Source organism: Falco peregrinus, chromosome 7, assembly GCF_023634155.1.
Source record: "Falco peregrinus isolate bFalPer1 chromosome 7, bFalPer1.pri, whole genome shotgun sequence".
Taxonomy (NCBI): Eukaryota; Metazoa; Chordata; class Aves; order Falconiformes; family Falconidae; genus Falco; species Falco peregrinus.
The window spans coordinates 39,228,946-39,254,524 of record NC_073727.1 but is presented as its reverse complement, the minus strand read 5'-3'; the positions used below and the strand labels follow the sequence as shown (position 1 = coordinate 39,254,524).

General features: G+C 43.6%; 1 protein-coding gene across 3 annotated transcripts; it reads left to right on the top strand.

Moving 5' to 3' along the window:
- The first annotated feature begins 3,348 nt into the window (after positions 1-3,348).
- Positions 3,349-14,495, top strand: IL22RA2 (interleukin 22 receptor subunit alpha 2). Of its 3 annotated transcripts, none has more exons than XM_055811103.1 (6): positions 3,349-4,749; positions 5,659-5,809; positions 6,640-6,818; positions 8,100-8,269; positions 8,713-8,891; positions 9,517-9,695. In XM_055811103.1, exons 1-5 carry the CDS (start codon positions 4,686-4,688, stop codon positions 8,866-8,868), a joined length of 720 nt encoding a protein of 239 aa, XP_055667078.1. In that variant the 5' UTR covers positions 3,349-4,685; the 3' UTR covers positions 8,869-8,891; positions 9,517-9,695. The 3 variants fall into 3 exon arrangements, with proteins under 3 accessions (XP_055667078.1, XP_027652128.1, XP_005230294.1); XM_005230237.4 differs by lacking the exon at positions 9,517-9,695 and adding an exon at positions 9,975-14,495 and having other exon boundaries at positions 3,351-4,749; XM_027796327.2 differs by having other exon boundaries at positions 3,350-4,749; positions 8,713-9,695.
- The last annotated feature ends 11,084 nt before the right edge of the window (positions 14,496-25,579 follow it).

The window sequence follows — 25,579 nt, the reverse complement described above, 5'->3', positions numbered from 1 at the left end:
TGTCCTTCTTTTTCCCTTGGCCAGGGAAACCTCTGGAGCTTGCATCTTTCCAGATAGTGCCCAAAGTAGCTACCAGAAGCATTTGCTCCTTCTGTAGTCCAAGCCTTGATTACAGATGTGGAGGCAGGCATCCCAGTTCCTTCCATCTCTTCCCCCAGTGCACACATGTCAACCTCTCACCTCTCTCATGCTGCATGGCAAGTCAGCCTGGCATGGTTTGTGGTCTGGACAGGGCTTCAGTGATCAGGCGCAGAGATTTCCAGCCACCACCTATGAAAAAATGAATGCATAGGTTGTATCCTACCCACATGTGTAGTATTTCAGGCATTGCCTCAGCTGCTTTGGGTGGCAGTGTGTTGGAGAAAGCTTCCTTCCTTTCTTTGCTTAATTAGGTGTACCGAGAAAGCATGAGCAGTGTTTGTGTTGTACTTCTCTAGGCTTATCTGTGGTTTCTGCTGGCTAAGTGATCACCTGGCACATTTCCTATACTATTCCTAAACCAACAAACTATAGAATGTTAATTCCATGTGTTTCTCAGCTGGTAGTTTTTTGTCTATAGATCATTTGGTGAGGGACCCACAACCTAAAGCGAAGCAGGTCTTTTCTCGGTGGGTTTAAACAAGTTAAAGCACTCCTTAACAGTAGGAAAAAGATCATATAGCATTGCAAAGGAGAAAACCTCACAATTTTAAGGAAATTTGTCGTTTAAATAAAAGGATCTGAACTATTTTGGGGTTTGGTATTACCTACAGTTTCTAATGTGCATTAATGTTGGTAATTTTCTGGTGCAGTTCAGTGTCTTGCACATCGTTAAATACTGTGTGTGCAAATAATGGCTTGCTACACAGTGACCCTTCAGTGGCTCTTAATCTTTAATATGTTCAAATGCCTCACTATTGAAGTGCAGCTATGGTATGGGGAATTTCTAACCATAATATTTAAAACCTTGACCCAAGCCCTTTAATAGAGTTCACAGTTTGTAGCTGCGGGCAGGAAGCAGTGAGAGCAGGCACTGTGCAGTGGAAGTCAGCCTTGCTTCCTCAGAAACCTCTGTAAGAACTTGTGTGACACAATGCCTCTTCCCTTGAAGAACAGGGGAAAAAAATCCAAAATGTCCCTTCTGCCTGACTATGGGTTTGTGTTTTTTTTTTTCTTTTTTCTTGTGTGTACTGATGCATTTTCCCAGTCCCCACTCTGCTGGTGAAGGACTGCTGTGCTGCACGTGACGCACCAGAAGAGGCTGAAGGAGCTGAGTCCCTTCAGCTGGGAGAGGCGATGGCTGTGCAGCGGATCTAATTGGAATTTACCAACTACGTCGATGTTTGCAGGAAAGACAGGCTTTTCTCTGAGGCCCCCATGCTGAAACACAAATAGTAGCTGTCAGAAGTTGCAGCAGGGGAATCCCACTTAGATATATGGGGGAAAACCTCATACTGAAGGTGGTTAGGTGTGGGATTAAACTGCCATTAGCTCTGTCCTGAGCATTAGGCTGGACTGGGTGGCTTCCAGAGCCCCATCCCAAGACAGGTCACTCTGTGAGTCCATGCTGGCTGCTTAGACAAGTAAAAGACTGAAAACTAGGGCTCCAATCCAGAATAGCCTTTAGGTCTAGAATAATCTGAATCGCTCTTCCATTTTTATCGTCAATTTGTGTGAAATACCACATGTGAGAGAGACTTGTCTGGCCTCTGCCAGTTACTAGAAATATTCTCTATGCTTTGGGAGTTTTTCCCCTTCCTCCATCTTCCTGCACCCTCATCCAGGAGCATAAGTGAAATCCACCCTCACATCCACTGCAAACAGCAGACGCTCACATCTGAAAAGCCAAATGTGGTGCTGCAGAAGCAGTTCCAGGGTTAAATTTTCTCCTCTTATGGATGGGAAGCAACTTGTTTAAGATAAAAAGAAGAAAACCAAAACTAAAACCAATGAAGTGGTACTATTAGATTGGATGAGTCAGGCAGCTTCCAGCACGTACTTGACTTTTACCTCTGTGTAGCAATATCCAATCCAGAAGAGAAAGAAATCTGTTTACCAAGCATTCAGATCGGTTTTTATTCCAGGAATGGAACAAATTGTCAGGCCCATGGTTCTATGTCAGTTCACAGAAACTTTGGTGCTACTGATTCACAAAGGTTTGGATCAAAAAGATGCTTCAGTGTAAGCTAGGATGAGCTAGTAGCATAAGTGCTTATGTGGCCTCTGGGGAAAGTAATAACATTTTTGTTTTCCATTTCTCTATAAAGTACTGTTCAGACTATTCTAAAAAGTTCTCATTTGTATTTGAAATAGCATCACAGTGCACATCATCCTATAATGTTCCTCAATTGTTTACATTTTTAAATGTATTATACATGTATTCTACGAAACTCAAGACATGTATGTATGTACGTATCTGTATGCGTGCTTGTAGCTGGTACTTGTTTGTAACTGGTTTTATCGGACAAAGCACTGAAGAAGCATGACTGAAGTTGATGAGTAGGACGTTACGGGTACTAATAACCTAGCGATTAGCAGCAGCTGATAATAATCACAATGAGAAGCAGAGTTACTGATTACTTGCATGCCAAGCCCAGCCGCAGTAAGGTGCTATCAGCGTGCAGCACACAGGAAAGCCTGGGGGTTTCCGTGGGACAGGTATTTCTTTCCTGTTCCACCATGCAGCAGAGCAGCCTTTCCTGAGCAAAACCTGCCAGTGCCAGGTGGGCTGGCCCTCAGCTCTGCATTTGAGGGAGGAACCACCATCAGAAGCAATTTTGGCAAAGCTCCGTGCTTCAGCTCCTAGCAATGGGCTGTTCCGCAGGGTGCGGGAAGGTGTGTTGGTACGATTCAAGTAAGCAAATACACAGCCTATGACTAATGGCGTTTCAGTCTGGTGATTGGTTTATAAAAGTTCCCTATTCCCGCACTTAGGCTCATATAACATGATGAAACACTAATTCCATTTGCAGTGGGGAACTACTTAAAGGTCACTGGATTTTGAAAACGTGTTTGGGAAATGAATAGATAAAAAAATCCCAGCCCGTGATGGCAAGGCAGCCTTTCTGCCTGGTACCTCCATTTTGGGTTGCTTTTTTTCGTGTATGTCTTCTCAGTTCTGTAATTACCTTAATTGGGTTATCCAAAGCTACACAGCTAGCATTTTAATATATCTGCTGCAGATTCAGTGCTTGGTTAATGAGGTACAGGCGATCAGCTGAACTGAGAGCCTGTGTTCATGTGTCTGACTGAGCTGCTTGACTGGAAGTTGTCCATTTGCTGAGTATAACCGGTTGCCTTTAAATAATAATATAAAAACCATCACCTTCATTTGAACCAGAACTTGCACTTTTTTGCTTCCACCTTTTCCCAAAGTAAAGATGATTGTTAGGCAAATTTTTGGTTTTGCAGACAGGTAGTCTTCACGTCCATTATTTCTTTGATGGGTGTCGTTGCGTAGTGCTGCGCCATGTCATACAAAATTTGGGGGTTCTCTTCTTGCTTGCCAACATGTGTTTGCAAAAGGAGAATGCATCCTAACTTTTGCCCAGATGCATTGGTGCATGAGCGGCAAAGTGCAAGTGGATGTCATCACTGGGGAGCTTTCGGGGAGGGAAGAGTGAGGGGAAGGCTAGGCAGGAGGGCCAGCAGGCTCCCAGCTGCCTGCAGCAGCACCACACTCACTGCCAGCAACGGACTTGGCTGAGCTTTCCATATATCCCAGGAGCACAGAAATCAGCTCCCACCAGGCACGCATGCACGTGGCATTAAAGCATTTGGAAACACAAAGTGAGATCACTTTCACTGGAGAGCCCAAGCATCCCCAGCCCTGGGGTCAGGCTTGCAGGGATGCACATATTGGAAAAGCAGGACTGGGAGGACAGTGGTGACAAACGCTGACATTTGTGTAGGCAGCATTGTGGCACACCTGCACCAGTTGGGGCATATGACTCCTGGCAGTCCGAAAGTCCAACACAGAGTGGCACTTTGGCCCGACAGGCTGAGCTCACCTCTCCGTTCGCTGCCCAGAGGCTCGCAATTCTGTGGCTGGCAATTCTGTGGCTGCCCTGGCTTCCCAACAACTCTCCAGCAGCCAGCATGGTGTGGATGTGTTGACCAACAGCACGGCTGGCAGCAATTTTATGGCACCTCATTCCTTCCATGTTACATCCCCAGATGACATCCTGCCATGAACACAGCTGCAAACTCTGTCTGCTTACATTCCACTCAAAGACAGGCCACCAAATCAGTTGGCATCCGATATGTAGGTGTTTTACCTGTTTGCAGTAAAATTTCTTGTGTTCTTCAGCTCTGAGCAACTAGTGAGCTGGAAAATAAATAAATAAATAAATAAAAATCTTAGTATGGCAAGCAAGCAAGCTTGTGTGACAAGCTTGTGGGATGAAGCAACATTGCCAGACATCATTTGGGAATTAGTGCCTAAAAAAAACATGGGACCTTTTTCATGCTGGTTTGCTTTATAATTAGTTCCAAACTTCAAAACAACTGCCAAGTAAGAACAATTGTTTATGTTTAATTTAGAGCAACTCATGTGTTTTCCAGTTAAATTAAACCAAAGCCAAGCTGGGGATTTTGGAAACTGTTGAAAATAAGGGGAACTCTGGAGCACTTAACAACCACTTCCTCATAAGACATGCCCAAGAGGAAGACACGTGCTCTTCAGTCATGGAGCTGCTCTCCTAAGCATGAGGGGGATCACGCTTTCCTCCCTCTGCTTATTGATGCACCTACTGCTGGATGAGATAACCAGTAAGTAAATGCTTTCCATTCTTTTCCTATGGGGAGTGTGTGTGTGGGGGGAGGGTGTCTGTTATTGAATCTCTGGAAGAGTCAAGAAATCTCTGGATCTTTTGGTGGGTTTCAAAAGTCCAGTCATTTCCAGATTAGTCTGATATTTTGTCTTTCAAGCTTCTGAAATGCAGATAAACCAAGCATGTTGCCCATTAAATTTATTCATGGCTGTATTACCAGTTTCAGTTCAACCAGTAAGAGGCTTACTTGATTCTGTGATATGCCAGGGATAAAGCTGCAGTCATCTGGGTCGTGAAACCCAGAAAAATGTTAGTATTTGCGTGCTTCAGAGACGTTGTTACCTGATTCTGTCATTAGTAACCATTGCAGTTTGAAAACAGATTATCTTGAACGTTGTCAGGCAGCTTTGTCCAGTGGTGCAGAATAGAAAAGCATTAAATGTCAGGTTATTTTTTATTAGGCAAGAGATGATAAACATGGCTGTGGCAACAGTTAAAACAGCTAGAGTCCCTACGGGTTACAGCTGAGGGGTGGAGGAAAGAGTACTCGACTTTCCTGACAGGGCTGCTTACTGAATGCTCTGTGAATTGATCCAAAGGGTTTCTTTCCTGGGGTGTCCATCAGGCACCTTTCACAGCAGTAAACTCACTAAGGAAAAATGAAAAAATTAACCCCAAAACCAAACCACATAAAAGTGTTCCTTTCATAATACTGAAGATGTTTGTTCTACAGCTGCTAGATCTGCTTACTGTGACTTGTAAGGTTTTGAACGTAAGATCCGGGAGATTTAATTTCCCTGCAGCCTGCTAGTCATGAAACCAAATGAGCTGTAGCGCTACCCCCGATTTCAGCACAGGAGTGTATCTGTGACACACATGTTATGTTCTTGTTCCTTATTATTTGCAGCAATTTTAGTTTTGGAAAAGCAAGTCCTGCAAGATTTGATTAAGCCGCGGAAGGTAGAGTTTCATTCGTTAAACTTCAACAGCACTTTGCACTGGCAGCCTGGGAGGGCCAGAGGGGCAAGAGACACCGTCTACTTCGTGCAGTATAAAGTGTAAGTACCAGGGGAACTCCAGCCTCCTGGCCGGCTGGGGCCCATCCCTGCTTGACACATCAAAGGGATTTCTCAGGTGATATAGAATATTCTCCCCATACCTGCAGAACAGCCACCTCCTGCTCACCTGCCAGGATGCAGTTGTTGCTGCGCTTACTGACAGCCCATAAGGTGCAGCTGAGCACCCCAAGGCAGGCAGGGAACAAGCACCTCCAGCAATATGCTCTGCACCCTCATTGCACTGTAGAGTTGGAGAAAAATGTAGTTTGCAGAGGACCTCTGGAGGTCACTGTGTCCAACAGCCTGCCTGAAGCATGTCTAGCTAGGTCAGGTACGCCTCCAATATGACATTTAAGGTATTTTGGTGGCCCACCTTGCCCACGAGAGTGCCGCAGGGTGCCTTGCATAGCAAACGAGGCAGTGCTAGGGCTGGCCCTCAGAGGAGGTATGCTCCCATCCCTGGCACACCTGGTAAGCACCAAAATCACTACTGCCTCAGAGAAAGTACCTGATGGAAACTGGCGTCCTGCCCATCATTGAGTGCACTGGCTAAGACAAAGATCACCCGCCTCTCCCGAGGGGCAAGTATGCAGGGGCTTCCTACAGGGATGGTGACCCGTGTCTCTACCTTAAGTTTCTTTCAGAAAAAATAGAAACCTGTAGCTCCCAAATGCCCATGAAATCAATCTTCCCTGTTATCAAATTGAAGGGATTTAATTCCCATGGCAGGACACTTGTCAGTACCACCGAGTCAAAACAGACAGTTAAAAATCTGTACAGACCCAGTCATGACAGCTAAAGCTTCCATCCTTCCTCCTCTTTCTCCACAGGTATGGGCAGAGCACATGGCAAAACAAAGACGACTGCTGGGGGATTCAAAACCATGTCTGTGACCTGACAAATGAGACCTCTGACATCCAAGAGCCTTACTATGGCAGAGTGAAAGCCACATCGACTGGCATCTATTCCGACTGGAGTGTCAGCTGCAGATTCACTCCCTGGCAAGAAAGTAAGTGCAAACATAGGGGTCTCTGAGAAAGGAGCTGGGTTTTCTGTGGCGTGAAATACATAATTTCTACTTGCAGTTTGCAAACATGAGTAATCCTTTTCTAGCCACAAAGCTGTACCAAAAGAAATTGTGACTCGGTAGCTCTCAGGTGAAGTGTTGTGATGAAATAGTTTTCCCCACACTTGAAAGCCAACCAGTTATGGATAAGTAGCCACATATCAATAATTAGGGGATCAGAAGTCCCTGGCTCCCTTTAACTCAACCTCTTCCTGAAGGCATGGAACTACAGAAATTATTTTCAGCCATTTTCATTGCTACTGGAGGGAGTGGACGCAAGGAAAAGAAGGAAACACTCCCTGCTTTGGGGGGAAAGGGAGGAGAGAGCTGGGAGCTGTGCGGCCAGCATCCTTCTCACATTTATGTGGTTTCCTGACTGCGGTGTATTTAGAAATATGCACAAAGCTTTTTGGTTACTACAGTCATTACAATGCCATAGCATGTTAGAAATTGGAAGACTATCAAAACACTGAACAGTACCAAGTGTACTTACCTGTAAGATCCCTGCGAATTAAACAGTGCTCCCTCATGGGCTGATGCCAAACTGCCTTGTGAATGCCAACACAGGTCACTTCACAGCCCTGAAATGCAAACTACCTTGAGCCTCCTGTACAGATGAAATCACAAGCTTTGACATAAAGCAGCACCTTGCAGCAGCAACCACCCATCTTTCCCTGTGCCACCTCCTCCTCCTCCTGGAGACACACACGGGCAGCTGCTGTCCTGTCTCCCCTCATCTCTGGGGCTGCACGCACAGCTATGCAGGCATTAGCTCAAACACTTGGCTGCCTTTAACCAAGCAGGATGCAAAAAATGTGGAAGTAATGGTTGAACCTGCATCCTTGGCATAACTGAAATGGTTCAAATAGCTGTTTTATGAAGTCCAAGCACACAGAAAAATGTGGGGAGGAGGAGGGGATCAGGGCAAAGAATCCAGAGTATTTTGCTTGACCAGCCTGCAGTCAGCAACATGCAGCTCTGAGAGAGTTCAAAAAGTTTGGCTCAAAGATAGGTTTACAAACACAGGAAATGTCACCCCCAAAATGTCCCAAGCAATAATCACCCAGAAGTAAGGATTTACCAAGTGGCACTTTAACAGTAAATACAGCATAATATATTGCTGGTAACAAGAACACTAAATTGCTGAATGGATTCAAACTCAGTTCTGTGAAACATGGTGAATAAACTATAATTGTGTTCATAGCTTTGGGTTTTTTTCCTTAGCTATGATAGGACCTCCAACGGTAACTGTGGTTCATAGTAACAAATCCATAACACTAAAGCTCCGGGCTCCACGTTCTCCTTATAGAAGGAAGACGGGCAGCAAGATACCAATGACAAAATATTATGATCTGCTATATAAAGTCTTCATAATTAACAACTTGCTAGATGAGGTAAGTGTATATTTAAATACGAATCCTGTACCATTGAAAAGACAGGAATGTATGGGCACACCATTCTTTTTTTACAGTTGAAATAATCTCCTGGGATTGTGAGAGCATCAATGACTATGCAAACATCAATGACTTTGAAAAGAAAGTAGGCTTATTTTTCAGGAATTGATTTGAGTTGTAATTACTCCCTTTATTCTTTCCCATCAACTTAGTATTTCAGGCTCAGACCTAGACTAAAAAAATGGGACAGGAGGGCAATTTGCCAGAGGGGGTGGTGTTCTTTACAAATCATAAGTAAATTATTAATGCTATTGATTTGATAATGCTATTTTTGCAAGTCCACGTGCTGCTCTGCATCCTCTGTTCTTATCAAATTTTACTCACAGACACACTTGCTAGGGAAATGTGCTTGATGGGCTGTTTTTACTCCACTTTATCTGAAGCAACACAGAGTCCTGGTGTATGAAGGAAAAGACAAGGTTATTAAAATAGAAGGTTTGAGGCCTGGAGTCAGCTACTGTATCGTAGCTAAAACATACGTGCCAATGCTAGACCACAGCAGCGCCTACAGCAGCAAGAAATGCACTGTTCTGCAGTGACAAGGCTGGCACCTCTGTGACAGGTAAGTCACCAGTGAAACTGGAGAAGACTCTGGAAGTCAAGAGCTATTCCCTCACCCAAGGCAGATACTCTCCAAAAAGGAGAAAAAAAGGTGTGGCATAAAAACTGCCATCCCATATGACAATGTTAGCCAGAGTTCTTACATCATCTCAGCTAGTTTCACACCAGGTAAGAATGATACAGCCAAGGAAGTTAGAGGAATGGTGTGGATAATTATTTGCATGCCGGCATGGTCCTCAGATAGACCACCCTCTTCCCTTTCTTTAAACAGTTATACATAGTATTGCTTTTATCGGTGTTCATTGCTAAAGTAATAATTAACTAGGAAAACAAGTGACCTCCAGCTTTATTAACGTCCAATTCTGCTGCAAGGTCTGAAATTCTGTTCAGGAATTGATCTGATGTATTTAATTCAAATGAGCCTGTCCTCTTTTCATGGCCTTTCTTCAGGTGTAATGTTTTAAAAAATAAATTATCAAATTGCATGAGTTTCCATGGGCCAAAATCTAAAAGTTAGCTATGTTAGCTGGGCTGAAAAATCTGTTTGTTGACTTACCTCGATCAATAGACTGTCTTCATGTATCACATGCCCAGCAGAGAGACTTACTATCAATCCTGCCTTGCAGGTGCCAAGGCCCAGAGTGTATGAAGACCTAAGCCAAAGCTGACTTCAGTGTCATTGGCCATAGCAAGCTCAGATTTAAGCCCTTTCTGGGGGTAACAGAGGAGAACTGGAAAAGTATCAAAGTTTGAGCTGGTGCTTCTGTTCTCAGTTCAGTACTCTAACTATAAAATACTTCCTTTCTTCTGCTTCATAATGTGATGCATAATGTTGGTCTCTCTTGAGATTTGGTCAGTGGGTTTAGGCTAAGGAGGGAGACAGTTTCTAGGTGTTTTTCCTGCATTTTTGCTTGCTTTCCCAGTACTGTAAAAGGCTGGAAGCTCAGGTTAGAGCTGGACTTCTGAACAGCCTGCAGAGGTACAGGAGGGATGCAGGTAAATGGCACGTGTTGCGTTTTCAGTGAAACTGAACACCATCCAGCCTAAATGTGCACTCCAACAGCAATTCGCTTTCTCTTCCCAGTTACAGGGATAATGGCAGAAGATGCCTCCCATCACAGCTCCAGCTGTAAATCAACACCTGTGGTCTACGTCTGGTATACATACTTGGATACTTTTTAAATTAACCTTTGCTGCACTAAATCATTTGACTCCTGACAATAATTTCATGCTACATAAAGACCAAGGATTCTTTGCATGTCCTATATTACAATCTATGATAGTATATATTTACATTTACAAAGGAAAGAGTCTTGCAATATTAAAAAAAACCCACAAAACAAAACATGCAAAAAGCATTTGTGAAAATATCCTTAAGATTGTTTCTAGGGTTTTTCTGTTCTAAGCCTTTGAATTAAAATACAATTTATAAAATAGAAGCTTCAGCTATTTTACTTCTTCCAGAACATAGGTTGCAATAGAAGGTAAAAAAAGTGTCCTTTCTTTAAAATATAAACTATACAGTAGACATGTATACCCGACGGTCACAATGTCTTCATAGTGCTCTCAACATAACATTTTTGATAGTGAAACCAGCATGTCATTTGGCAGAAGCTCATTTAAACTAAAACAGAAAAGATCTTAACTTTCAGTCAATGACAGACAGTTAAAGGGAAGAGACCGCTGTTTCAGCCATTTCACAGTAAATGATGAAAGGATGCTGACCATCACCTGTGATTTCTAGTGATTTTACTCCTACTAGTCTTCATCTCATAAGGGAAAAGGTTTCTTGGGTAAGGTCTGGGTAGATAGTCACTAAGCCACTCCAGGATGGAGAGGTGAAGTGGCTTTTCCAGATCTGCAAGGTCTGTAAGTGATGAAAATCTTAACACTTAGCTGCATTCTGTTATTGCAAATTAAATGAGAGGAGGTGAGAGTGGGCCAGACACAAGAGGGCAAAGCAAGCCTTGGGGAAAAATGGAGGTCCCTGCTACGTAATCACTATCTACTTTTCCCTTAATTCACATACACAAAAGGTGGATCCGTTCACTTTAAGTAACAGACCTTGAGTTCACTTAAGCCACATCCAAAGCATTTTTCACCTGGAGGCGGTACCACTGGGAGCTGCACCAGGACACTGGCAGTAGGTGCTTGGGAGGCGGCTGCGCTTAAGTGAATGCTGGTCATTCTTTCCTTTACCAAAACAAAAGAGGGCATTACTTATTAAATATTTCCACCATCTGATTCTAACATATGATATATTTGAATGACTAGATTTGCAGATATCTAGCTATGTCCACATATCTAATCCTTAAAACCACGTTTCTTTCACCACACTTCCCTTTTTGCTCCTTTCCCATTTCTTCTAATTGTTTTACCCTACCCATATCCCACAGTTTCTTAATTTAGGTAAATTTTTTTGAGAAGCAAGGCTCATTAAATCTCCATATAGCACCTAGTAGTGCCATGACAAGTCTCAGATCCAGCACTGCCCTGCTGCCCCTCTTGCACTGGGCAGAACCAACCGCAATAAAACCATCCAGGCAAACTCTTAAGAAATAGCCTGTCTTACATTTCAGCAGTGGTGACTTCATCCACTCGTGGGTTATCACAGCCTGAAAACAGTATCTGTGGTAATTCAAGTTCTTTCTCAAATTCACTTCTTTTCTTAGGGCAGCTCACATTGACGTTGTTACACAAAGATAAAGCTTAGTCAGAGAACAGACTCTGACAACGCCAGATACTGTACTTACGTCAGACGCAGTGGATGAAACTGTTCAGGGTTCTTAAATCTTAAAGAAGACATAAAAAAAAAAAAAAAAAAAAAAGGGAGCAGAGCCATAGGAGCACTTCAAGTGTTCAGACCTAACTAGAAATATAGCAGCTGTCATGCTATGAATCTATGAAGACATTGGAAACCTGAAAGTTTTTCACTTTGATAAAAATATAAACAAATGCACAGCATGTATACTGGGAAAAACAATAAAAGGTCTGAAAGAGTGTTGCGCTCTTGCATTTGCTGACCAGATTTCACTTCCTCAGCAGCAACGCAGACTTACAGAAAGCAGTGCAAGAATTGCAGGAACGGCCCACTTCCATTCTGATGATACCAGGATACAGTATTGCCAACCCCACGATGTTCTGCAAAAGGCAATTTTCTCTTTCCATGTGAAACACAAACTTCCTTTCAGCTCTACTCTGGCGTATAATTTTACTGGGAAAAGGTTTGGTAAAATGACTAATGCTGTAATTTTTTCTCTGCAATCAGTAGTAGCAGCACGCTCCCAAGACATGCTCCACTGGGCTCGCAGGTGGGGCTCTTGCAGCGAGGAGTACTTGCTGTAGCATATACTGGCTGGGTGATCTGCACCCACAGCTTCTAGATAGCTTTGGTAATGCTGTAGTTTTTAAAAACAACTTAATTGTGCTTTAGCCTGTATGCTGCACTGCTGTTCACGTCTCCATGAGGGTGGAATGGAAGAAGAGCTCTCTAAACTACGGCTGGGGCTTTCCTGCAGGCAAGTCAGTCTGGAAATACCTGGGAAAATGAGCTCTAGCTCTCTGTCCCCTTCCTCCTTGTGGACCCAAGGAGACCATCTGCCATGGGTCCACCTCTCTAGAGTGGCCCAGGCTGGCACACAGGTCTGCAGTAGTTACTGCACACGCACATTACTCAGTGCAGGACACCTTTACATCATTGGCTGGACTCCTGCTGGCCATAGGTTTGCAAGACCCAGCTGAAAACACCCTTCTCTGGGTTTTCTTGCAGAACAGGCGTTTTCTGACAAAAGTGACAAATGCCAGATTCTGTTTCAGGAAAGAGAGAAAGAAATGCTGGCTTCTAGGGCTACGGCATGGGGTGGGGAAGACCAAGCAGTGTAACAAAAGCAGGACTTGTGCAACCCATTCTGTAAGCCCTCGCCTGCCACGTCACTGGGGGCTGTCTGCAGTCATGGGCACGGCCTGTCGCAATGGCCTCATCTGGCCAAGTCCCCGTGTCACGGCGGAGGGTCCCACCCATGAAAAATAGATAGTATGTCTTTTAGAGCTGGCAGTTACTGGTCTTCGTGTGAACTGGAGCCTACCCCTCTTTCTTTCATGACCATGGCTGAACATCATCTTATCTGTCAGATGGAGTAAGAGCTTATCTCCCACTGTAAATGGCTTTGACTCCCCGTTCCACTGGCACTCAGAAGAGCAGTGTTCAGCTACCAGAAGTTCAAGAACAGGGCTCTGGAAAAGCTGATAGAGCAACAGCAATGGACCAGATGCTCCAGCCTCATAAATTAGAAGATTATGCATAGCCAGCTGTACCATATAAATGCCCAGTTTTATATGATGCCATGATCCTCAGTGTTTTTCATATGGTCTAGCATCTGGCCAGTCCTGTTCATACCTCCCATATATCTGCTGTAATCAGATGCGGACTTGGGGTTTATTTATTTTCACGACCTGATCTCAGCTAAGAACTACGCCCGTGGCCCAGGGGTGGGGTGCTGTTGTGAAATGACATTGGGTTTTGCCACAGGTCTATCAGATGTTATCAAGTATTCCAAACTGCAGGGAATTAATTATAGAGTTGGGGGAGACGGGGTTGTCTGTGGATTTCCTATGGATTTCCACGTTTGCTACAAAGATCAAAGATACTAACCTGTAAAATCTGTCTGATACAAGAAAAAAGAAGAAAATAAAACCCAAACTCCTGAGAGTTAGTTTACCACAAGGGACACAGGACACAAAACAAGGGTACTTCTGCAGAGAAGCAGAGGGAAAGAAATGACACCAGTGTTCATCGTCAGGAAAGTTACAGTCTCCTTTGCGACTTGCTTTCAGAATTTTTCATAAAGTGCTTCCAAGGAAAAAAAAATTGCAAGTCTTACCTGTTGAGTCCACTGAAGGCCCAGCTCAAGCAGTCATTGCTACCACAGTTTTGGCTTGAGATGGGGAAAGATGGGAAGGTCAAGCCCTGACGCTTACAAGGAAAGTTCAAAAAGAGAATTTCTGAAAAGGCTTCGTCATCTGAGGTAAATACCAAAGACCCACTGTCAACTTTAATTTTTTAAATATTGTGCTCTTTTCTAAGGCAGTGGGGCCTGATCCTGAGTTCCCTGCATACCCTCAACAGTGACAGAATGCAGCCCAATGGTATCACACTGAGGATCAGGCTCTTTGGAGAGGTCCTTACATTTAAAATCATGAACAGAATAACAATGAATAGGCATTGTGCTAATTGCTATACCTACAAAAGAGCAATTGGAAAATTGTCACTAAATTCAATTATTTCAGGCGTGTAATTTTGACACAGTTTTTTTCCTTCTTTTTTTTTTTTTTTTTTTTTAGTAGGAAATCATACAAATCATACTGATTTCTGAGAAACAACCATAAGCTCTTGGTTTCTTGGTTTTCATTTTGCGATGACAAGCCGGTATTTTTTTAGTGTTGCTTGTCATGGGACACTGCATTTGTTTAATAGTTGACAAGCACATGATTGTTATAAGACTGGGCTAAGCTCTTATTTCTGGGATACATTCTCACTATAAATTATTATATTAGGAAAATAAAGCTCTTAAAAGGCATCATCAAAATGAAAAACAGTAGAGTTGTCTTTGTTTAATCAAACGTAAACACTTTCAGGGGGGCTGTGAAGTCACTAATCATAGTGGAATGAGAATGAGAGACATACCTGGGGAAGGAACTGCTGGAAAAGGCTGATTTAAGTTCTGAAGAATTAGAAGGGGTCTGCAGAGCAGCAGAGCAAGTAATAGAAGCAAAGAAGACACAAAATATGCACAGAGAGGGGCTGGGAACCAAAGAGCCTGCAGCATCAGAGCAGAAATGTGTATTTCAACAAGCTTACAAAATAGGAGCAAAGTGGTGTGGCCAGCAACACAGTATAGCTGCTGGCACAGACACTAAGCAGTTTCTGCCTTGGAAAAGCAATGCTACACTTCTATGTAGCAAAACTATGTTACACATGTCCATAGCCAAGGAAAAGATAGACCTGTAAGGATGCAATGTTTATGTATTCTGCTCAAAAAGACCATTTCAGCTATTTCAGCAGCAATCTTAAAGGGCAAACAGCCATTACAAGAGGATTTCAAAAGCTGGAGAGAGACATATATCAGCAGAAGAAGCAGCACCAGTTACTGGAAAGGCTTAGTCATTGCAGCTGTTCAAGAAGCAAGCGTAGACACACACTGGGACTCAATCACCTCAGCATAGGCACCTCAGCATTTAAGACACCTCTCAGTTTCCAGAACATTATTTGTACATGTTTGGCAGATACGGCGAGGAATCTGCGTGAGATTCCCTGGGGTCGCAGCTGAAGTCAGGAGGGGACATCCCACAGATACATGCTAGGCATCTATGCTTGGGTAACTGAAGCTCTACCAGTTACTGAAATGCTACTGTAACATACTAACAGGATAGTTGCAGTCATGTGTGTATGATATGTAGGATTACATTAATAAATATGAAGAGAAAACCTGGCTATGGGGATGAAAGACAGTTGAGAAAATCTTGGTGTGTACATTGGAATTTCAGGGTGCCTTGGGCACATTAGCCTTTCTAATGTCAAGGACCTTGTCTCTGCATTTCAGTGATTAATTTTACATTTGAACGACCTTGTGGAAAATGGAGCAGGAAGAGTGAAACTCTGAAAAGTGAACGTGAAGAGACTGCAGAAACTGAATGAGATTCTAGTTTAGTACTGCTTTATGGCACATTCTTTCTAAATATCTTCTTGAAGCTGATTCTTTCACCTGCTGAAATATTGCTTCACTCCGATAAATACCATGACAAAATGATGCCAAAAGTACAGAAAAGAGCTAAATAAGTTAAATCCTTTCAGCTGCACAACAGGATGTATCATAATGCCATCCCTGAGCTTACAAGGCCACCATCTCTTGCCAGGTTGCTCCTTTATGGGTGTTTGCCACAAAAAGATAAGATTTCTAGAAATAACAGGAGACATGATAACATAAAGTGTAATGTACTTTGAGTCCTCAAGTTTTGAAGCAGAAGAGGTGGGGATCAAGCAGAAGCAATGGGAAGAGCTGAGCAGGACAGCCCTGAGACTAGGATGTCCAGCGGGCAGACATAGGGAGATCTGTTATTGTATATGTTCCAGGCATATGCTTACTTGCTCTACAAGCTGTGCTACCGCCTCAAAAGAAAAGCAGAACCACAAACAAGCAAGAGCTACTACAGCTGTGCACTCCTTTAGTGTGTGCAAACACAGTACCTGTGATGCACTGGAGTAAAGCTGGTCAAGATGTCTTAGACTGAGGAAGATATATTTTTTCTCTAATTTTCATGCTTGCTGTGTATTAAAGACAGCTGAAAGCACCAACACATATTGCCAGCAGCCATGTAAAGGAACATTATATTGTTCCTTTTACCATGACCGATCATTACAACAAAAAACATCCTGATACTTCCAGATGAGTAGGAAAAGTAACGTTTTAGAGCTAGGCCATCAGCATGATCAAAGGAAAGAGCTGTGCATTGGTGAACCCAACACCTGGTGAGCTGTGGCCAGAAACGTGACCTCTCAAGGTCCAGTGATAGCCAGTTATGCTATGGGATAAGGTGGGGAAATGAGCCAAACAGGAGGGCAAAATGGACAGCAGAGAAGCTTCAGCTGATTTACCATGAGCCCCTGCACTGCCTGTGAATAGGATCAATGAAAACACTTCCAGGCAAATATCTCTAATGAAAAACTGGAATTTTACTGAGAGAAAAAAACCACTTATTAAAATACCTTTCATGAAATTATGTTTTTTTCAAGTGAGAAAACAGAACAAGTTTCTTTTCTCTTGGTCAAAACCCTTTGACCTTCATTTTCCAGGCTGTAAGACTTCCAATGCCATGTCTAAATTTCCTGGAGTAAGAATGGAATGGAAATTTTGCTTCACAGCTCTGATCTATCTTTATCGAACACATCCAGTCAGAGCTCATACTCCAGCCAGTAACCTTTGGGAATGCTTTCAGTGAGGTGCTATTTCTCTGAAAGCAGAATAGCCCAATAAACCTTTCTGGAACGCAGCGTACAGCCATGATCTGAGGCAGGAGGTAAGAAAGGGGACATTGGTCTGCATAGCCTTCAGCCCTAAGAGGGATGCTTACGTCAGCTGAGGTTGCTCCAGTCACCCTCTGCTTCTTCTTAATGACACCCCTGTGATTTTGCTAACGGAGTGAGTGACATATCATACTACATTGACATGAAAACAAAGACTCTCTCCCACCTTGGGCCAGGCTCCTTCCCTGCTGCAGGGGCTCTGCTCCTGCTCACTTCGCACATGTTTCACAAATTACATTTCGCAACACCTCATTTCCTTGCTGCACTGGCTAGAAAAGAAGAAAACAACAGAAACAACTCCCAAGAAACTTCTGCTGTGTAATCCTGGGGGTCCAAGACAGCTTACTGACGTTTACGTGTAGCAAACGGGGTATTAACTCCCTACTTTGCATTTCATATTAGCTGGTGAATAGTGCAGAACAGGGTGTACGTCCATAAACAATCAAGACTAAAATCATATGTTTAATGTTCACAATCCAAATGCCACTAGTAGTCATTCTAATGAATTTCAAGGCAAGACTGAAGTGTGATCAGCCAGTGGGTCAAAAGGAGGAACTGGAAGACATTACACCCATGTTACTCAGCTGGCAACCTGAAAGCAGGCACAAAGGAATGCAGAAACTAGCTGCTTGTGTTAATGAATATACCATATCAGTAGTAATATTTCTTAAGTAGAAATGCATTGACCTTCTACAGATTATGTCCTTATCAACCTTAAAGCCTTAATTGAAATTAGCTGGAGAATAACATAGACAAGCTCACCAAAAGAAAGTCAGCCAGTCCAGTGAGGGCAAGTCCTAGGACTTCCTAAGGATATGGAGAACACAGAATTCCCTAGAGCTATTTACAGTGTCTTAATGGTCAAGCATGGGAAAAGAATGAGAGGTTCACTCTTCCCTCTTGGCCACCTTGCACTGGCTGTCAGTACTTTGGGGGCTGCATACTTAACCCTCACGAGCAATTTACTCATATGGCAACAACAGCTTCTAGGTAAGGACTGAGCAGGTACTACTCAGTGGTACTGGGCACAATGGGTGTGGATGACAGTAAGTCTGGGGTGGTATCACAGCTATTGCAGAGAGGCTGTGGAGCACAAGCCAGGACAGACTCTTCACTTGCTATAGGCTGTGCCAAAACCTGAACCAGCCTTTACAATCCGATGGCTAACTTCATGCCATGACACAGGCTACAATCATAGCCATGGTGTGTGTAAAAACACCAGATGTGAATGTTCCACTGCCATAGAAAAATCAGGATTCCTTGGTAAAGAGAATCCCAGTTTCAAAAATACAAGGGGAAAAAAAATCAAGCTGCAGCCATACGTATAATTTCTTTGCATTTGCTAAGTTTATCTAGCTTGGCATGATCTGTGCCTGGAAAAGTGCATTTCAGAACTGACACTTTAATGAATGCTTGGACTTCCTTTATTTCTTTAAAGAAGAGCATTAAAAAAAGGAGAATGAAACAAATTCAGGTAGGTTTTTTGTTCTTGAAACAGGTCTGCTTCTATTTTCTCAGAATTGGTACATTTCTACTCAGTGCACACAGCTGTTTCTCCATAGATGGAAAAACACCAAGCTGAAAAGAACAACAGCAAATCCCAAATCCCCACAGATGGAAAAACACCAAGCTGAAAAGAACAACAGCAAATCCCAAACCCCAAGGCAACATTTTCTAAATAAACCAGGGAACTATGCAGAAGAGTCTGGCTGAACCATCATATATGGAATTATACTGACATACTGTGGTAAAACAGTAGTAATGCAATGCCTTAATCACTTCTCTGGCCTTCAGCTACTCTGCTATTCTCCTCCCTCTGGCTGGGGAGCAGAGGGAAGTCTGGGGTCCTCAGTCCCAGACTTGAGGACAGGGATAAGGAAACTGACAAAACATATAAGCAAGACCTCACCACTGGATCCTTGCAATGCTTCCACAGTATCTTGAACAACTGAGTTATTTCCGCATCTTAGCATAGTGAAAATTCTTGTCTAGTTGTGGAGAGGCAGAGCAGATTGCCTCCCTGTCTTTGAAGCCAGAGCTGAAAACCCTCCACCCCACACAGCTGCAGCTGTGCATCTGGAGGCCTCCAACGTGTGAGCTTTCAGCCAGGAAGAATGCTCTGTGTTTTCCAAACTAGTATCCCTCAATGACTCATTTGAATTATCTTTCCCATATCACTGAGGCTTTAGGAAAAGGTTCAGGCACAAGCTCTGCCCTGAGACATGACGTCTTCAGAGGAAAAAGAGCATGCAGGCAAAATAATTCCCAGAACTGTGGCAATGAATAAGCTGTCTGGATCAAAAGTCCCCTTAGCCATGGTGATGGGCAGTCAGGCAGGCCCTCCAGTTTTAACAATTTCAGCCATTTCAGAAAAGACAGCTAGAAAATATATTTTGAGCATGGTCACTGTGTACCTCTCTTTCCCAATGTAATTTGGTCACCAGGTAGAACCCCTCCCTTGTCTTCCCAGCAAATGCCCTAGGCCATTTATAATAAAATATTGATAACTCCCTCTAAAGACTCCTGGTACTCATTTTGCCTCTAGCATGGTGTTAGAAAGACTTTCAATCCATGGAGTCACAAGAATGAGACTTAGTGCCAAAGAGCTACAACTCGTCCTAACCAGAGAATAGTTGTGGTAGAGGGTAAACGGTGGTGTGAACAAGGTTGACCAACCACAGTTCCAACACCATCAGTTGCACAAGTTGGGAGACTCCTGGAGAGTTACTTTGTGCGCTTTCTTTTTGGGCTATGAGAAAAGTTTGAAACACGGAGCGCCTTTGTATGACCACGAAGATCATAGCCATTTAAACAGCTAGCCGGCTAGCGGAGTTCGTATTTCCTAAGTAGGAGGAAACATGTTCCCCTGAAGAACACAGTATTCAGAAACTATTGACTGAATGGGAGTTAGTCATGTCAATACCCCTAGTTTCAGAGTGCCTTAAAGCTTTTAATGTATTTATCTTTGCAGTACCCATGTGAAACAGGGAAGGGCTCTAATCCCACCTATAAAGATATTCAGAGGTGTTTGTAAAGATATACAGGCACCCAATCACCTTTGAACTAAGTGATTTGCTAAGATTACTTGGAAACATTATGGGCAGTGCAGGGAACTGGACCTTGCTTTCTCTGCTCTGAGGACCTCAAATACTGGACTGCTATGACACTGCCTATCACACAGAAATAATTATCAAAGTAATATGTGCCTAGTTTGAACATTAAGTCTTCCTTTGCAATAAAGATAATGACAGAGTTTATATCATAGTCAGCGGGCTCAGTGGTTAAAGATCAGCCTGAATCATAAGTGCCAAAGCATTTTAAGGGGAAATATCCATTCTGGCATGCTGCTTTTCAAAAGATGCAGAAAGTTACAGAACGGCTGGCTCAGCAGCAGAAATGATACTACCTTCTCTGAGTCCATCCTAGAAAGACTAAAGACACATCCCTTTTTTTGCTACTTGGAAGAAAACACCAAGAAAGCAGCAAGATGTTTTCACTGAACAAAAAAACATGTTCTCTGCTTCAGCAGAAAAAGCCCACTCGTTTACTTCTCAGGCCAGCAAAAATGTGGACCCTCAGTCTACAGCTTGAGATATTTAACCACTGCTATGTTCTGACTTTTTAAGCTCTGTTGTAACTAAAACCAGATTCCTATTAATGGCAGTATTCTGTACGTGGGGAACTGCAGGAGGCAGCAGCAGTTTTGACTCTGCTGAACTTTATGTTGAGGTGAATTTAGTTTTGTTATTCACTGTTACCTGACACACTACTTGGCTCCTCAGACACAGAGGAGCATATGGCTACCAAAGAGCTGCGACCACTTCTGTAAGAAATCTGCAGCCTACAGAAGTGAGCAGGCAGTGCCTGTTCTGCCTACTGAGGAATTGTTTTCTGGAAGTGAGCCACATTTGGTATTATTACCTACAGTAAAAGGAATAATTTTTCTATGGCTGCTGGCATCTGACAAAGTTGGTTTACATCCCTATCACTGCCTCACACATAATTCTCCTTTCAGTCCTGACATAAATGTCAGTTGTCAGAGTAAATACAGATACATATACCAAATGACTTGAAGATTACTCACAAGAAAAATAAAAAGCATTACCTTTAAAACACTCAAAGTACACCTAAGGTGAAAGGGTTTAGAACTTCCTTGGCCACAGACAAAAAAATTGAAAAAAGCTATTTCACAGCCCAGTGCTTCTGGTGCTCACATAGTACTGTGCTCCCTTGCACTAATAATTATTTTGATATTTTATGTTTCTGCAGAGACTACGGAAGGCCCCCCCAGCCAACGCACAGCTCCCTGGCTAGCACAGCCTACCTCCCGGAGCAGTGCCCTGAGCCACCGGGGGGGAGGCTGCCCTGGCTGGGGACAGCCTAGCAGGGTCAGGGGCAGCCCACCTGGCTGCAGCCTGGTTCTGGTGACCCCCCTGGCTACCTGCCAAGCAGCCCACAGCAGCCAGCAGTGCAGCATCTCCTCTCGGGCTGTGCGGAGGGCTGCACCTACAGGGGAGCAGCAGCATCCCTCCGGCATGCAGGGACTTCTAGTCCTGCAAAAAGCAGGGGTGAGGGGTGAGATGAAGGCCCTGCACTGCCACTTTTCCCTGTGAACAGCTTGCTGCAGGGACAGCTTCAGGCTCCATCTAGGCTCTCCAGCATGCCAGGAAGGCAAAGGCAGGGCCAGAAAGCAGCAGTCAGGGAGTACCAATAGGCCAGGTTACAACAGGAGAGGCAAGACACAGCAAAATTCCAGCGTGGGAGTATGGCAATGAGAACAAGATGGCAACAGCAGTGAGACTTCTCTCCAGCAAGTCAGGCGGTTCACCTGAGATTGTACACTGCGCTAGGCACGATGCCTAGAAATTAAATATTACAGTGCTGAATGCTGCAATCTGAATGTCACAATGTGTGAACCCTACTTGTCTCCCTACCCCACGGAGCCCTGGCAAAACTGCAGAAGTTTTTTTAGATAAAGGCTTACACAAGCTAGGTGCTGACTAGCAGCCCGCTGCAAGCAGCAGTCAGGAGGAGGAGAGGTGTCTCCAGAGGAGACAACCCACCCCGCCGCGGCCCGAAAGCAGACCCCATCAGAGCATCTTGCGATGAATACATCGGAGTGTTAGCTTGAAAAACATATCACTTGAATACCTGAAAACGAGAACCTGCTTTGAAAACTCTGTGAGCATTTCAAAACTGGCCATTAGCTACAGTATCCACCATCTTCCCACGGTAACCTGAAGAGGCAGAAAGCCTTGCTCTCCTCTTGAACTTCTGCATCTCCTCGGAAGAGGGAGCGCAGCCCACACCCCCGCTGCCCGGCAGGCTGCAGACCTCTGGGAGTGACAATGTGACAGTCCTCTGCTCTCCTGACACTCACACTTTGCCCATGTGAGGAAGTTTCCGTGGGAGACCTGAGAATTTTAAACGTGACAAACTTCCCCCATACAGCTAGTGCTACACTCTGACTTCTTTTTTGATTTTATTTATGGGACAAGCTTAGGTCCTCAACTCCTCCCCGATACACTGCCATTAACAGTCCACAAAGCAGAAGCAGAAGCTGAAAATCTGATTTCCCAAGGGTGCAACCTGTTACACTACGAGTACACATGCTAATGGCAGAAGATAACTGGTAGAAACTTAGATGCTTGCGATGCTCGCTGCTGTTTGAATGATTTGGGTTTACGCTATTAGTAAAACTGATAAGAACTGCAGCAAAACCAGACCAGTAAGGACATGACTTGAGTGTAGTACAGAAATAGTACCTCTCACAAAAAGTTTCTTGAGGTGAGATTTGTCAGGCGATGGGCAAGTGACAGTATACCTGCTGTGTGATGATAACAAAGCTCAGGGGACCATGTAAAGGCAATAACAGTAAAACGCCAGGAGGGCAGGGTTAGACATGAATAAGCCAATTTTTAAGAAAGAAACCTGTACCTAATATATGCCCAGAGGTCCTCCACAGAGTCTTGTGAACACCCACACGATCTGGGCAGTCAAGTAACTGGCTAGATACTTGATCACCTCTGAAGCAGGCAGTTTCAGCAGTCCAGTTGGTCTCCAGCTTTGGTCCTTCTGTAAATGCCTCACTTTGCTATGTGATTTGCTGGAGAGCAGTGTCACCACAGCTGGAATCTAGTTTATGTCTGTTCTCAGTTCCTTTAAAGTTAGCCTGTTGCTCTGACCTCTTGGGCTATTGCTGCTTGTTGGTAACATGCAGTAAGAAAGGAGGAAGTACAAAATATCATTATGAGATTTCCATGAGATTGAGAACATAAGGTATAAGTCAGCTCAAACTGACACACTCACTACCTTTATTGTTGTTCGAGAACAGAAAACATCATGACATCAACCAAGTAGAAAAGTCCTCAGGTATTTTCTTACATTTTAGCATGGCCCCAACAGTATAATGCAATGGGTCTGTAATTTCTCTTTGTAGGCAGCTGGCAAGATGACACACAAAGCATTGTAATGATCAGTGTCGGGCGTTGCTAAGATATTAATTAAAGCTTCTGGCCCATAAAGTCTATAATTTCATAGACATGAGCTATATTATAGACACATGCTTTCAGTGTGGGCTCATCAAAACTACCAGAAACTAAGATCATGCTTAGCTGATGAGTATTTTTGGGGTTGATCACCCACCCAGCTTTGTCTACATCTAGCTGTTTTCTCCTGTGGGAAGCCTTGATGAACTGAGTCCTCTGACATATGTTTTCAAGTGTTGAAACACATCCCATGAGGTAAGATCAGATGGAATTGAAGTTGTACCTTTGAGCACCTTCCTTCAGATCAAATGTCACACAGGAGACCAGAAGTTTCATTTAATTCCAACATATAATTCCAATTTTAATAGAACTCCACTGTAAACATACATCTAGGGCAGGATGTAGCTACCTAAATCAGGGCAGCAAATAGATTTTAGGTGCTGAGGCCTGGCCTCCAGTTGCCACTGCAAAAGAGACCTCAGGTCTCTCTATAACATACAGGTCTCCCTATACCTGTTCTAGCAGATGTCCTGGATACTCAAGGGCATGGTAACCTGAGTATCTATTATGATCAGCTACCAGACTGCTGCATATTAGTACCTCTGTCCTCTTAGGTGGTGATGTATTTTTCTCCTGCAAGTCCTTGGCTGAAATACAGCAAATTGCACACATGAAGCACACATGAAGCACACATGAAGCACACACATCTGTGTTCAAATAAAATAAAGACTGCAGTCAACACTGCAGTCAGAGTGAGTGCAGGTCCTGCATCAGTGATCAAGTGTCCACTCTTACATGGACTTCAAACTAGCTAGATCAGATGTTGTTAGCAGGGTAGTCATGAAAATGCCCCCAAAAGCTAACCAGCTGAGTATTGCAGCCCATACAAAGCTCCATATTCCCATAGGCACATTGCTACAGGTATCTCAGATACCTCAGATTGAGGTCTAGATGCCACCATGGGATAGCTTATCCCTGGTCACTGTGAGTACATAGCTCTGGTCATGCCGTGTGGAGTAACCCACTGCACTGAGGACATACACGTGTCACATCCCTGTCTATATTCCTGAGGCCTGTGTACTTTATACTGCTGTCCCAGTGTGGCTGCAGTGCCACCCAGCCTCACAGACAACTTGTTCTCATGACTCCAGTCCAGGAAATCTTTACCCTTCCCTGCACAAACTATCCCTGTTACATATGGAGATTTTTGCTTGCTTGAAGCAGCCATGGTAGGCCATTGCAAAAGCCAGGACACCAGACTTAAAAGGTTAATGATCTATCCATTATGCTAAATCCTACGCAACAGCACTAATTCTTCCTATTCAATCATCCTTTTCCCAAGAGCCTGGGACAATAGAAAAGACATGGAGGGCTAGCTGATTTATTGCTTTCATGAACAAGGTCAGACTAAGGAAGACCAGCCACTGGAGCCTGTTGCCCTATAAACTTAGTATCTGACAAGCCACTGGTTAGCTTGTCTTCAACGTATCTTTGACACGGAGAAGCTACTAGAAAAATAACACTTGGAGATTTCAGTAACTTGTACTTCGCTTACCTGGGGTTTCTCCAAAGCAAATGACAAAACAGGTTTTATTACCTCCTTCCAGCATCACATATTCACTCTGAAATGAAAGACTTTCTGATTTACCACATCAGCTACACACACATCACATCTTCATGATGGGGGAACTGATGAAAGTTATCACAGAAGATAACGCTACAGTAAGACTGTACCCAAGATTACTGTTATTCAGTCACAATACTCAGTGTGAACAGAAATAAGTAGTAATATTTTTCCTTTGAAATAAACAGGCATACCTCTCACTTCTCAGCTCAAAAATAGAATTTAGGACTATTTGAGAACACATACATCATTATACACACACCAGTACAAAAAATGTGCTTATATATGGTGTATTTGTTTGTGTATATAAAAACATATACGCATGTAATGTAGATATGTATTTATTATGAGCATATATATTCTCTGCAAGCTGAGACACAAAAGACCCTAAGCTACCACTTCTGAGCTTCTCTCTGTAGGAGAGTTACCTTCTGACAGCAAGATAAATGAAGTGGCAGCTGCGTTCATTCTCTAGCGCTCATGCTTGTTTAGCACCC

Bases quoted from the DNA above. Each gene is read 5' to 3' on its own strand.
- IL22RA2 (XM_005230237.4), top strand. From the start codon at position 4,686: ATGAGGGGGATCACGCTTTCCTCCCTCTGCTTATTGATGCACCTACTG. The intron at 5,810-6,639 runs GTAAGTACCAGG...CTTTCTCCACAG, and splicing joins TACTTCGTGCAGTATAAAGT to GTATGGGCAGAGCACATGGC. The intron at 6,819-8,099 runs GTAAGTGCAAAC...TTTTTTCCTTAG, and splicing joins ATTCACTCCCTGGCAAGAAA to CTATGATAGGACCTCCAACG.